Source organism: Hirundo rustica, chromosome 2 (assembly GCF_015227805.2).
Source record: "Hirundo rustica isolate bHirRus1 chromosome 2, bHirRus1.pri.v3, whole genome shotgun sequence".
Lineage (NCBI taxonomy): Eukaryota > Metazoa > Chordata > Aves > Passeriformes > Hirundinidae > Hirundo > Hirundo rustica.
The window spans coordinates 76,208,343-76,223,797 of record NC_053451.1 but is presented as its reverse complement, the minus strand read 5'-3'; the positions used below and the strand labels follow the sequence as shown (position 1 = coordinate 76,223,797).

Here is a 15,455-nt window from a genome sequence, read left to right as displayed (position 1 = left end):
AAATAAAAATGAGACAAATATTTGTGGAATAAATATTGGCAATGTTTACAAATTTGCCTTTCATATGAGCGTGTCAAAAATACAAATATGTATTAATCAGAAAATGTGTCTGCTAGCAGCTAGTATCAACCTCCCAAAATGCTTCCTGTTGAAAATTTTAAACAGTTCATACCATATTTGCCCATTTCAACTGATTAAGATTTTGCCTCCATATCTCTATATTGGATTAACATAAAGGTATAGAAACCTCAAGATACATTTTGAGGAGTTTTATTTTGCTACATCAGTCCTTTTCTTATGACTCATCTGGATAGTCGCCGGGTGCAACAGGTTGATTGGCTCCAAACATCAGGCAAGCCACAGAATGAAACAAAAAGATGAGCACTTAGGTAACAGCCATTAAAATGATGATGATCCTAATTTTCCAATGTCATTACTCTTTCTAGAAAGGTTTATTGTCTGTGCTGTACAGTAAATGTAATAATGTCGGCGAAATGACTATAAAAATAACCTAAAAGTTTATAAATCAATAGCAAAGTGACACACATGATTCTTTAACCCAATTGAAGTTGGGTTAAAGACTAATATCAGATTTGTTTGGCATTACAGAATAAAATCTGGAAGAACCCATTCTTCATCTTGAGTTGGCTTTTTGCTCTTCTTGCAATTGAAAAGGACAGGGAACTTCTGTAGGGTTTCCTCTTTGGTCAAAACCAGATTTAGCTGGAGGTCCATTAGGCATGGAGGTAATGGCTGTGACCATCCTGTCACTGAAAAATGGAAATTGTTCTGCAATACTTGAAGAAAAAACTAACAATGACAGGAAAACTATGCAGCTATTAAAAAGGCAATTGGACCTCACTTATAATCCAAATTTGTAACCCACTCGTTATCCGCAGTGTTACATATACCTCGGAATGTGATAAAATCTCAGCAGACTTTTTGAACGCAAGGAGCTGTTTGGGTACAGAGGTTTATGAATGCATATACATATGTCCATACACTGTGGACATAATATTTCCATGTATTCCTCTAGGTTGAAGAGAGAGAATTAGTCTATTGGGCAGACTGTGAGAAGAGCAATTCAAATACGTTCATCAGACACAGAAAAGCTTTACTTCAGGAGTGATCTGTATTTATGTGTTTAAGTATTCGCCAGCAGCCAGATTTTGGTATATGGGGTGGAAACATTTTGTGGTTTGGCCAGTTTCTGTAGCAAGCATAGACTGTGCTCTAGACAATGATTTACAGCATCCAGCTGGAGCTGCTTTAAAAAGCAAACTCAAACTCTAAATTACTAATTAACAAGGTACAAAGATGCATCCACAAACAATCCATCAATTAATGTTGAATCTCACCAGGATATGAAGCTGGCATCTTTTAGAAGGATAACTAAAAAATTAAGCATCAGATTTCTTTGCATTATGTTTGATGTCTAAGTAATATATGTCTGATGTCTATGTAACAAGAAAGGTTTAAAGAGTAGGTACATAACTATGACACTATGATTTTTTAAGTCTCATGAAGAAATACTGACATGGAAAATGGAACCTCTTTGTAGATAGTACTGTTCCTTCCTTGCATTTCTTCAGTGCTTCTCACAATTAAATTTCAATTTTGAATTTTGATCATTTACTGCTCTATTAACTTTTGTAAAAAAAACCCAAAACCCTGCAATTAATTCTCAATGTAATTTCTCCATCAACTGCATTCAATGGAGACAAATAGGCGAAAATCAGGTTTGGGGGGGTCTTTAACTCAAAAAACCTAGTTACAGAAGTGTGCACGTGCCTCAGAGCCCATCTGACTACAATCAATTCACACACGGCTTTTAGTATGCTGTCTCAGTAGCTAAAGAAGAAAGAGGCTTTGGAGTTCTCATTCAAAGAACAGTACAGGACTTCTGAAGATCAGCTTTAAGAACACGCTAATCACTGTTTCAGCATTCAGTTTCAGGAAGTCCTTTCTGGGAGTCCTTCCACTTCATCAGCCATGCTACATGGCAAAGATAGGTGTTTGTCTTTAATCAGTGAATATTAGTTGTGTTCCAGGTATTCCATTAACAGTGCTTATTGCCGGGCCATAGTCAGCACAAAGACTATCTCTTGGAATAGCAGTGGTCAAGGAATATTGCTCTGGCTTATCACCAGTTCAATAAATGAGCATGCCATTCTTCTAAATACCTTCATTTTTAAATTAGATTTTGACTTTCTGCTCAAAACTACCTAAACCTCTGTTGAGCCAACACAACTTACTTTGCAATTTTGATTTGCATTGTATGTCCTCCCTGCTTTATTTTGCTACAGGACTGCTAGCCAAGGATAGCAGTCTTCACAAAAGACTTCACAAAATAAAAACTGTTTTATTAAGGAAGGGTTTACTATGAGTCATCTCTGGCATCAAATTTTTGAAACAGTTTTAAATTCATGCAAGCAATGCAAAGATTGGACCAGATAAAAAATACTGTAACTCGCAATGACTCTAACTGGTTAAAGGGAAAATGTCCTGAGTGAGAAACTATTCAAGAGGTATTTTCCATTCTTCTCTACAACGAAGACAGTGCTGACAGATTAAAATATATAAAGCTATTCTCATCCAAGGAGCCTAAAATGCTCATATACAGTATTAACTTATATGTTAAAGTTGTAAAGCCAAAAGCTAATATCAGAGAACTAAATATGCTTATTTTGTGTTTATGCTGTGAATCAGTTCTTTGTAACCAAAGATGATGAAGTTGCTGTTTGTATTTACATCTCCTTTCTCTCTGAAACACTACATCAGTTTAAGAGAAAAGATAGAAAACAGATCATGTTGAGCCACTGGATACTGCTGTTCAACATCCCTTGCCTTTGATTTGTCACTGCATTGCTTAAGCTTCTTAAGGACAAGCACTCATTTAAAAACAAGGGTACTTAGAAACTATTGAACATTTAAAAATTATTCAACATCTGAAGCCTGATGACTGACAATTGGATACTTAGGACATACAAGGAATCATTTTGCCACTGCTTTTAATAATCTCTCTTTCAGTGCTACTGTGAGCACAGCTCTAAGGTCAAAGGTGCACAGAGTTGGGAATGGGTACCCTCAGGTGTAGAAAAGCTTTGAAACATGAAAACAGCAATAAACAACAGTATACAAACATGAGGTCTAACAACCTCATCCATTTGGCTCCTAACCCCCAAATTCAACATGCCATGAAATCAGCAGACACCCACTAAACTGACTACATTAACTATCACACACTGACATGGTAACAAACAAGAGTTTCCCTAAGGTAGAAAAGTCCTCTCAGTACTTTTTCTCATCCCAGGCAAGTGTTCAGCTCCATCAGTTTTGGAGAACAGATGACTTTGCTAGTATGACTTGCAAAATTGATGCAGTTAGAAAGCCAAGCACAGAAGTGGTGATAACAGCCAAGAATGTTCAGCTGCTAATAATTTCTTCTGAACTATACTGCTAGAAGCACTATACTACTGCCACACTGCGTTCCAGTGACACATGAGAAAAGATGGACAATCTTTGTCTAGCAGTATCAACAGAATTGTAAAACATCTACCTGAAAGACACCATTGGATCGTGAGCCCCATGTTCTCATCATGACTTCAGGTACACATTTCCACATACCATCTTGAGCAGCTTCTAGACCGCCTTTGGTGGAGTTGCTATCAGATCAGTTTTCTAGTTCAGGTCAACATCTCAAAGAAACATTACCTGAAGAGGGGAAACCTGAATCCTGAACTGAAAAGAACTTACAGGAAATGTACACAGGATCTGACAAGAGCCTCCTTGGCCATGTGACCATCAGTCACCACTGTCATACTTCTGGTAGGATAACAGCACATAAGGCTCTGTTCCTCACTGTTATGCTTCACTTCTTAAAACATAAATTCTGTTTAAGAAAGCCATTTTAACTTCCTGTATTAATTACTGCTCTCCAAGACAAACTCCAAGGTCAAAAGGGATACCAACAATAACTCAAAAGCCCTCCACAGACATTTGACATGAGAACCACAGTGAAGCATTTACAGACTGTATTTTGCCAGCTCTGGAGTACTTCCACATACCTCCACAGAGCTCTCTAGCCACAGCAGTACCCACATACATCCTCCCACTACAGCACATGACAATCTGATACCACGATGTACAAAAGCCTCACCCCATCCACTGACGTCCCCACAAGGCCAACTCATACAAATACCAGAAAGATACTCCTGCAGTCTCTAGCCATGTTAGAAACGCAACACACGAGCCAGAGGAACATGGCTAAAACATCAGATAAATATGTTGCTACCATCATAAACACATCAAGAGCTGCTCAGACTGGCAAAGAAACTGTTTCTGGTCAACAGAGAAGTCTAGTCTTTGACTTACAGGGCAGGTTATAGGCATGAATCTTGAAATAAATGGGCTTCCCAAACAGTAGGATAAGCATGGTTGACTTAGCCTTTGATGTTTCTGTCATATACGAAGTGAGTCCTGTGTAGTTTTTTATTGTGCATATGTTTGCATTCACGTGTTGGTCAGATGGGCCCATGAAAGAAAGTTTCGAACTGGTTTGCAAGCACCTACTCTGGTAATGTGCAACTTCTCTAGCTCTTTGAGTCCTTAAATGAGACTTTGAAGCCACTCCAAGTAAAAGCCCTAACTTTACCTTTGCATGCACGCGCAAGCACGCACAGAGATGCTATGTGTTACTCTGTAAGCAAACTTATTTAATGCCACTACACAGCACCTGTTGGAAGTGGTTGACACTTCCACTTATTTTGGGGAGATTTGGCCTGCTATTTTAAGGTCAGTGAGCAGGTTCAAAGCTCCACTGTTTGTAGAGCATCTGTAGAAATGCTTCTTTCAGGAGGGGAAAAAAAAAAACAAAACAGCTCGAGATGCTCGGTAGCCTTTACATCTGCTGCTCAGCTGGAGACACAGTTAAAAGGCCATTAGAAGCACAAGGTGGCAGACCTCACAGGCCAGATGAGCTGGAGAGCAATTTGCTGTTTGCATTAGAAGTACAGCCCTGGCGGCTTCTTTTTGACGCACCGAAAGCAACTCCCGTACCCAGCCCTGAAAATCAGCACCAGGACAGGTGACTAGCAGGTCTCCATCCCATCTCGGAGCTGGGGTTGTGCTGCAGAGCCTCTCTCTGCACATTCAGGTTTCACAGTGGGTGGAGGGGACAGCAGCCCTCCCCGCCCTACCCACAAGCCCTGACTTTGCCCACAGAGACTGGCTCTGCTGGGCAGGGGTCACAGTAGGACCCAAATTGCTGTCACCTGTGCAGTCAGAGGGAACCTCTTCCAGCACATCTTTGGCAGCACCTGCCTCCAAATGCCACGTGTCTTCTGTGTTCCACAATCGCTCAACAGAATAAAGTGCTGCTGCTCCACTTTGCTGGAAGGAAAAGGTCACGCTATCCGAAAGAAACTCGTCGGAGAGAGCTCGTGGTCTTTGACAGCCTCCTATAACAAGAGCTAGAAATGTTCTTATTAGGGAAGCTCATTTTTTTTTTGGATGTGTGCTGGAGCTCTAAAGAAATAAGTACTGAAGAAAGTAAAACTTGATTTCAGTAGATTTTAGGGGTTTTTTACATACAGAGGAATAAAGTGCTATGAATTTTACCAGCATATGTTTTCTTGCCATCTGCAATGTATTTTAAATTCCTTTTGCATCTTATAGAGTATTCTCTCTCTTTAGCATAATAACAATTTTTCCTTTAAACACCAACCTTTATATGCTGTTCTTAGGAATTTCTGAAGAAGTGTTAATTCTATTACACATATTTAAGCTGCTAAAATAATTATGCCTGGTAGCATGAACAGTCAAAACCACAGAATGTAGGCTCCCTTGACAGGGAGATAGCACCCATTAACCAGGTACAAAACAGGGCATACATTCATAGTTCACTAGAAAAGTAATTTCCTTTTGCTAGTAATGGGAGTGCTGATACTTCGATACCATAATGAAGTTTTAAGCACCAAGCCTGTTATTTCAACTAGGAATTTTAATGTAATTATGCATTTTTACTTTACTAAGCAGAAAGGAAGATTAGTATGCACAGTTTTCTTACATGTATCATGGGGAATACGACAGAGATCTCCAAGTGATACTGCAAGATGCTCAAGTCATTCAAAAGAAATGGCAGGTAGTAGTTTTAAAGACAAATTACCCAGAAAAGCTTTTATTGTTGATCGCTTGTTATAAGATTTGCCATTTGCAAGTAATTGTACATTCAGCTGAAACTGACCTTTTATGAGAGCCAAGTGGTAATATAAATGAAATGAATATATTCTTTATTGCAGTAATATAAAAAAGAATGGCCTGAGCTTTTAACATAGTGCTTGACCTCTCGTGTCTGAACACCACCTAATCTCAGGAGTATTTCACAACAGCATCTGATGAAACAAGTACTAATAAAACTTTAGAACAGTTTAACACATTAGCACTTAGAAGTGTAGAAAATATTATAGCTTTAGGTATGATTTTGATTATAAATCAGACTGACAACGGAAAGGAGATCATTAGAGACAATACACTGAAGTTCATAATTGCATTAATTATTAAAGCATTGCCTTTTCTATTTTAAAATCCATCTTTCCAAGATAGTCTAGCATAAAGTCACACTGAGAAACTCCAGATGCTGAGATTTAAAATTCTCATTCAAAACTGAATTATTTATAAGCATTAAAAACGTGCTATTTCTTCTCAAAAGCTCTGATCTTACAAACATCACCTTTAGGTTTTAGGTGTGCATATGGAAGTTGTATTGCCTTTAATGGCACCAGTCACATACAAACCAATAAATATGTACAGAAGTGACAGCAAAGACAGGTCTTAGGAAAGCTGCACTTGCCAATTTATTGGCATGCACCATGCACCCACAACTGGAAAATAAGGGAGGCCATAAGGAGAGGTGACCAGAGAGACTCTTGATGCTGCAATTACTGAAGCTGCAAACAGAGCTGAGAGGGTGTCACACACAACGTGGAGGATACAACAGTGCTAAAACAAAAAGGAAGTATAAGGTTTACATTAAATTCTATGTCCATCTTCACTGCCATATGGAGATCAGGAGTGAATTAGTCTAATAGCCCAAAACAGATTTCAAAAATTTGCACTGAATATAGCATTTATTTTAGTAAGGCTACTTCTTTTTTAACACTGCTGAGGCAACCACACAAGGCATCTGTGAATCCCCATCTACCTCCTGGTCTACAGGCACTCTCTTCACACAGCTCTCAGTGGCAGCAGCAGAGGAACAGTAAAAGAAGGTATTAACAAACAAGTACTTGGATACAGACTCAGTCAGGAGGATTTTCCCTATTTTGTCAATCTACTACTGCATTTTGGAGTACAAAAGCAAAATATTCAGAAGTGGTATCTTGGGAACATCTGACATGGACTAATAGCTCAACTGCATGGGTGACTACTGTGGTATTATTATTATTATTATTATTATTATTATTGTTGTTGTTGTCGTTGTTGTTATTGTTGTTATTATTATTATTATTACTACCCCTTAGGAGCTACAAGCAACTCTACTCTTGCTCGCTTCAGGCAACGCCTCTGTATTATGCCAGTATAAAGCCTTATCATTAAAGCACAATTTCAAGTGACTCCTGACCTTCAAAATGAAGGGTTTGCCTCTGCTTTCATTTCAGTTACTTTGACTATGGTGACTCTGCTGCCAGATTTTCACCTCGTCCATCATCTGTGCAGCAGTACAAAGTTCACATACTTCTTGCTCAGCATTTAGAATTCAGCATCGTTACTGTTGGATGCTTTACCAGAACAGTTCTAGCCTTTATCTAAATAAACTATTATTCATCAAATAGTAAACTCCCCCCCAAAAAAAAAAAAAACCAAAAAAAACCACACAACAAATCCCAAGCCAAAACACAACACACAATTCACCTTGGAAGTGGAAAGGCACAAAGCAGGCACATCCACTACTTTAAACAGTCAGACATTCACTTTCATTCAGAAAACTCTGAGGCACGGGCACAATCCAACTTCGACGTTTCATTTTCATGGTTTCCTCTAAGACGATGTAAGCTACCGCAGGCACGGTTGGAGTTAACCAAGTATCACCAAAAGATATGCTTTATGATTTTTCTCTTGTGTATTGACTTTCAAATGACAGATTTTCCTACAGCAAAACATTTCCTGCAAAGTCCTCAGGAGCTCCACTATCGCTCACGAATGCTGGGTCACAGCAACCTGAGTCTCACAGTAGAACCCTTTTTAACACACAGGATACTCCACAGAGGCTCTCAGAGAGGAGCCCTTTACAAGGACAGCCCAGCACACACTGCAAGCTCAGGCTACCTGCCCTGCATGTGACTGATGCACAGAATTAAGCCCGCAGCAGCATATCAAGTATACTTCAAATTTTCTTCCTCTGCCCCCATTCCTAGGTAAAGTTCCTTTATTGAGTACTTACTTCGCTAGACTATGTCAGAAAACAACGTTATGTGCTGTACTCCAGTGAAGGTCACAGCACCAGAATGTGGTATCAGACATGACGTCATGCACGAAGGGTGATTACAAATATGTTCTATACAATCACATAGAACAATTTTGCATTGTTGTAAAAGTACAGTGAACAACTGTAGTCACATTACTGCCAACTTCAACATATTTCACATGCAACAAAATACTGTAGGAAAATTCTCCCTGACAGAGCGAAAACTGACAACTTTTTAAATCTGTAACTTCTGCCTTCTCTGTGCAAAAGTGAGTGACAGTATAAATAATGTTACACAAGTTATCTAACAAGTCTCTTGCATTGCAGTTCCATTCAAGAGAGAGATGCCTCTATGTCCATAGCTTCTATAATTTAAACAGATTCTTCACAGCTCTTTATATCAGTACATACACACTTTGCCTCAGTACATGCACACAGACTTCAGTTTATCCATTTCAACAGTCAAAGCTAGAAAATAGCTTTTAAACAAATGACAACAAAAAACTTGACTACTGTTAAATCAAAACACATAAACCACACTTTGCATTACTATTTATCACCATATTATTAAGACATTGGTGCAAAATCTTTTAAAAACACGTTTGTTTCAGAAATATGACTGTAATAAAGTTCTTTGAAGTCCTTAATACCAGAGGCGTTTGACAGACTACACTTCTATAGCACTAATAAATTTCTTCCTTAAGCAAGCCAGAATGATGGAAAAAAACAGAATAAAAAAAAAAAAAAAAAAAAAAAAAAAACAAAAAAGCTTCTCAAACCTGTATGCTGATTGCTTTAACTACACTTCCAACATCTCATCAGGCAGCAAATACAGAGCTTTAACATTAACAAAAGCCCATGCTGCATGAACAGCTATTACCCCACCTTGCAGCACTGTAAAAGAACAGCACACTTGGAGACACACTTTAAAGCAATCTTAGTCTTTCAACAACTCACTTGAACAGCTACAAACAGAACTGCTCTAAAGTTGATACAGCAACTAGCAAAAAGGAAGACAAACCACAAAATACCCAAACAACTTCAACAGGAAGCTCAGAAAAAATAACTCATACCTCCCCAAATCATGTACTTAATCATTAAAGCAGATTTACTTATGAAACTTAGCAGGAAACTGGAGTAATTTTGGATTGAACTACTATCAAATATTTAATTACTCTGAGTCTTTCTGCACTGATACATGTCAACAGAAACTTGTAAATGCTGGGCTTAAAAATTACATGTTGACTTTGCACTGTGCATTAAGAAAATAAATGAAACAATAAAATTTCTTTGTGAGCTGAAAGCAACAAGTGCTTACCCAAAGTTATTAGAAGTATGAAATTTACTGAAATTCCTCTTTTTTAATGGAACAGAGGATATCCTACCATTCTGTCTGAAAGCAGCTGGTGAGCAAAGGGAAAGCATAACTGCATATTCAAAGGATCTCCTGTGGCTCACAGGAGAGATTTCATGATTTCACATAACCGATGAGCAACCTGAATATAAATTACAGGAAAAGGCACAGAAAGACGAGAGAATCAGTAAGCCTGAGGGAGGAGGTGCAACATGGAACAACCTTCCCCATATCTTTGTGAACTACAGCCTCACTGTCCTGAGATTTTCCACATTTATCATTCCTCATGTAAAGTGCTAAATGTTGCACAGTGAATTACTGTGGCATTATTTCACCTCAAGGAAGATAAATCTACTGCTTCCAACTTTCAAGAGGAAGCGAGCAAACCGAGGAGCATCTAATTCACTCTACAAATAGCAGGACCTAACAGCAAAGTGCCAGTGGCGAAGCATAAACCTTTTTTGAGGGCTCAAGCAGTCCGATTTAAGCAGACCCGGCTCGTATCTTCAGCTTTAATAGCTCTCTTTTTGTGGTGCTCTCTGATTGTTAAATGAGTTTCAGCCTCAAACGTATTTTTATTCATTCAGTCTTAAAAATGCAATACTGATTAGGTTGTATGGAAAACTAGGGAAACAGAACTGCAACAATAAACCGTTCCCAACACCTTCGTAGGCGGATAGCGATATAACCTGTTGTGGGCATGTTTCGGCAGACGGAAGAGCCAAGTAACAGGCTGCCGGGGCTGCCGGGCGGCTGTGTGCGAATGCGTGTGGGTGCCTCTCCCCGGCAGCCGGTGCCTCTGCTCCATCCGTGCTGCGGCGGAGGCGCCCGGCGGCGCCTCCAAGGGGCGACCCGGCCGGCCGGGGCCGCGGAGGGGTGCGGAGGGGAGGAGGGCTGCCCTCCTCGCCCCGCTCCTCCTCCGCCGCCTCCTTCACTCCCTGTGCCCGTGGGCAGAAGGCAAAGTTGTCGCCCCGCACAGGGCGGCAGCGGGGACAGCCGCCACTGCGGACCTGCCCGCTGCCTTCTCGCCGCCGCCCGGCTGCAACTCTCAAGAAGTTTCAGCCAGCGAACAGAAACGCGGCTGAGCCTGCTTGCGTCCCAGTCATTCTCACTTTTTTTTTTTTTAGCCCCCCCGCCCCCTTAGTTTCTGCATTTGATCTTTACACGCGCACACGCTCCTCAGGGAAGCTCCGGGGTGCCGCCCGGGCCCTCCGCGCACACACCGCCGCGATCGCGGGCCCCGCTCCGCGGCCCCTGCCCGCACCCCGTCGCGCCCGGCCCCGTCCTTACCTGCGATCTCCTGGTAGGGCACGCTGGCCAGGCTGAAGCCCTTGGCGCTGTACGCCTGCCGCACCTCGCCGCAGCTCCGCGCCTTGCCCTCGGTCCCCGCGGCCGGCAGCACCGGCAGCAGCAGCACCAGCAGCAGCAGCAGCGGCGGCGGCGGCGGCGGCGGCACCGGCAGCAGCGGCCCCGCCAGGGCGCAGCGCCGCGCAGCTCCCCGCGCCGCCGGCATGGCGCGGAGCGCAACTCCCGCGCGGCGCGCAAGTCCCGCGCCGCCGCCTCCGCCGCCCCGCCGCGCCTCCGCCGCGCCCCCCGGCTGCGGGGGCGGCGGCCCGGGAGCCCCCCGGCCGCCCAGGCAAACTTTTGCGAGGCGGGGGGGAGATGGGCGCGCACACACACACATGCGCGCACGGCGGGCCAGGAGAGCGGTAGCCTTGTCCCTCCGGTTCCTTCTCCAAACGCAGAGCTCTTGCCCCACGCCAAAAGGAAAACAAAATAGTAATTTTAAAAAAACCCTCAAAACCACAAGCAGATACCCCACAACCAAAAGAAGAAAAAAAAAAAAAAAAAGAAAAAAGAGGGTAAAAATCTCTCTGTAGCTTGTGAAGATTGAAACCGCGGGCGCGTTGCTGCGAGCGGAGTCCCGGGGCAGCGTCAGCGCGATCCGCCGCGGAGCTGTGCTTGCCTCCTCTGCCAGGCTGGATGGAGATGGTGGGGAAAGCAGCCGGCGTGGGGATGGACTGGACAGCGGCTCGGAGCGTGCCTGTGTGCCTCTGTGTGTGTGTGTGTAGTGTGCGTGCGTGTGGTGCACTGGATGCGTGTGCCTGTATTTACGGGAGCCGGGGAAACCTCTGCTCCGCGCAGCGCTGGAGCAGCCTTCGGAGCCAAGGCAGCGAGAAATCCTGGAGACAAGACACAGCGAGGGAGAGCTGCACATGCACGCGCATACACACACACACACACACATACACAGAAACGTGCTACACATTGCATCGCCGAAATACCGAATACAGGAGCAGAAAGCAAATCCCGGAGTGGATCGCAGTTTGCTGGCAGAAGGAAGGAAAAGCACCCTCAGCCCCAAAAACTTCCTCCTCACCAAAAATCCAGCTGCTCCGAGACCCAAATTTACAAATTGCCTGCTAGCGAGATGTCAAAAAGTTACTACTCCTCGGCAGTATTCCTCTCTGTAGAACCAGGCTTGGACTGGACCCCTTAAATACTTTTTTCCCATTAATTATTATTTGTTGCACACATAAATACCTGAGCTGACAAGCTAGAATGAGGATTAGTCCATCGTCTAAAGGAAAGAGAAAAGGAAAGATGTTTCTGTGCATCGCACAAAGAATGAGAAAACAAGAAAGATGGTCCTTGACCTGGATAATTCCTGCCAGCCTAGGAGGGGAGAGCAGGGGAACAAAACCATAAATTTCCTTTCTGCAAATGAGCATCTGCAAAAAACTGAATGGGGGAAGTGAAAAAAATTCCTGCAAGGTGAATTGGCCTTGAGTTGGGGAGGAAGAAAAATATTCTGTAAAGAATTTGATAGCAAAATTAGAATTTACAGTTTTAAAGATATTGCAGTGCTTTTTATGAGTACTGTAGAGAAGTGTGAGAGCTTGTCTGTAATAGAGAGAGAGATGTCAGACACAGGATAAAGTGAAGAAGGCCCCACAGAAGAAATAAAAGACCATGAATTTGAAGACTGACTTATCAGTGAGGAGCCACAGAGCAGTATCATGACACTATCATAATTTAAGATACTTTCAGATTTAGACAGAAATTATTAGGTACCAATACTGCTGTGGTGTCACATTAGCTGCAGTGTTAGTTCTGGGTCTGGGCCAGTATACACAGCCTGGTCGCACCTGGTGCTGTGTGTTCCTCTAGCCTCTCTTCCTGTTTTACCTCTCCCACATTGTCATTCCTTCTTCTTCCCTCTCCTTTCCCCCTGACCCCCAACTGAGTGATGATGCTCTGACACTGTTTGTACACACAGGGGATAAGGAGTGTTTGTGTGTAGCATAACAGTGTCAAGTGCTGTCACCCAGCCTCTTCCTCCAGAGGACAAGTTGTTATACACCCCTCTATAACAACCTACAAATAGAGAACTCAGTGCCTTACCAGCCCACTACAAATAACAAGCTGTTAGTACGTGTTAGTGCTCTGTATTTGTGAAAAGTTAGGCAAGGTTTGTATTTTTACTGAGACGAAAAGTTTTGACAGATCAGTATGTTACATCTCAGGGTGTGTGAGATACATGAAAGATACCCTCAGTTCACCCCAAGATAGGATCAGAAGGGTGTTACAAATGTTACACATTCCGCATTTCTTCTGAGTATGACACACTCCCCCACAATCCAATCTTGATTGTTTCTCCAACCCATAGGAAAATCAGTTGACACAAATATGCAAATAAGAAAACCAGCAAACTGTTGTGAAGTGCACAACTCATCGTAAAAGAGCAAAAGAGACCCTGTGATTAATTCAGGGGTGCCTCTAGGTAATTATATTTTAAGAAAAATGTAAATCTACCAGGAAAAAAAAAAAAAAAAAAAAAAAAAAAAAAAAAAAAAAAAAAAAAAAAAAAAGAAGAAGAAGAAAAAAAAAAAATGAGGAGCATGTTCAGCCCTACATTTTTTGCAAATACCGGTTAAATTCATACCATTGTTAGTATAATTAGCACTTTTTCATAAGACAATGACAGCATGATATAACCTTTATATAACATGGGAAACTTGCTATGGGAAAGTCAGGCTCCCCTGAAAGCCAGATTCCTGCCTCAGATGCAAGTGGACTAGTCAGCCAGTTGTGTTTTAGTCCTGAATGTGGAAGGAACGCCTGAAATGCCTGAAGGAATCTCCCAGGAGCTCATGTTTGAACACAGGTATTTCAATGGCTTCAACACATCTCCTGCTCATCACATGGGAGAATCATTGTGTGTTCTCAGTATGCATGTAATTAATTTTCTACAAAGTGGAAGAGCTCCAAAGAAAGCTCAGGTCGAATGCACTCTAAGCTAGTGGCTTTAGCAATCCCTTAGAAACATAACACTTCCTGCCAGGCTCATCATAGGCACAAGCTAAAAGCTCTCCTATTTCACAACTCATTCTAGGAGGCTGTTTGAGGTGGTCACATCGTAACCATTCTTTTCTAGCTGAACCTTGTAAATAAAACCATAAAACTGGTGTGTTTCACAACTCATGACAAGACCTCTAATTTTCTTTCAAAAGTCTTCCTGCTTTCTCCTTGACATGGTGCTTAGTGTCTTCCAACTTGAAGCACTCTCTGGCAGAGATGGACTTGATTTTAAGTTGGTGTGCATTCGTGAGGGAGCTTAGACCGCTAAGTTGTTGGGTAAAACGCTGGCTTTTCCTACATTAATTTTGGGTAGGAACACTTTTCAACAACTCCATTCATTTGCATAAGCATGAAAATGAAACATCTTATTTTAGTTACATGGAATATTTTGATCACCATGGAAAGTTTTTGTCTTTCATATTTCTCTGGAAAGATACAATAGCACTTAAATATAATTTTTTTATGGTCTTCATACTTTGCAGTCAGATTGAAAATCAATCTTTTACCCTCTTGGAGTGCCCCCTTCATCAAACACATTCAATGTACTAACATAGTTTCCGAATACTTCTTTAAAAAAATGAATTAAAACTAATCATTCACAGCCAATCATAATAAAACATCAATAGAAAGTAGAGCAGCAGCCAGCATTATTTCCTTCATCCACTGGAATGCTTTGCCTCACATAGCTGAGACAGTTTTGTGGTATGCAGTAAAGGACTAATGGAATCTCTAAACAATAAGAAAAAAAAAAAAAAAAAAAGTATTGAATTGCTGCATCATTTGCAAAGCAGCCATCATCTTGAGCTCAGAACAATTCAAGGACGCGGTGGAAAAACATGATTATAGATGTTAAACTTTATAGTGTATAGTGTGTAGGCATGAGATTGAGATTGTACAAGGAATTTTTGCTCCTTTTTTTCATGTTTTTGAGTTATTTCCCTTTAAAAACAGGATAAATTACATTACTTTGAAAGATACACTGATTTATTTACAGGTGTTATCAAAAAACTCTCCTTGTTGTCATGGGTATTAAGGGGACTGCATAGACAAAAGCATCTCCACCTGATTTGACAATAAAGATTTGGCAAATGTCAAAATGCTCCATAACTCAGCTTCACAAAAAAGAGAAACTGACTTCTCAGTTCTCCTTTAAACCAATGCACTCCATAGATTTGCAGTTTTCACATTATGGATTTCTAGCATGAATATTTCACTGGTTGAGGAAATAATCACTAAGATTCTCAGATGTCCTGAATTTCTGTTGGTCAAGTGGCT

At 41.5% G+C, this 15,455-nt stretch overlaps 1 protein-coding gene across 1 annotated transcript in view; it reads right to left on the bottom strand.

Moving 5' to 3' along the window:
• The window catches only part of GPC6 (glypican 6), a 752,072-nt gene extending 740,741 nt beyond the window's left edge, over window positions 1–11,331 (bottom strand). Inside the window, exons 1-2 of the mRNA XM_040055264.1 lie at window positions 11,275–11,331; window positions 11,109–11,190 (exon numbers count right to left, since the gene is read on the bottom strand). Of these exons, the coding sequence (XP_039911198.1) occupies window positions 11,109–11,190; window positions 11,275–11,331 (139 nt within the window). The remainder of the gene's footprint in view (window positions 1–11,108; window positions 11,191–11,274) is intronic.
• Between the last annotated feature and the right edge of the window lie 4,124 nt (window positions 11,332–15,455).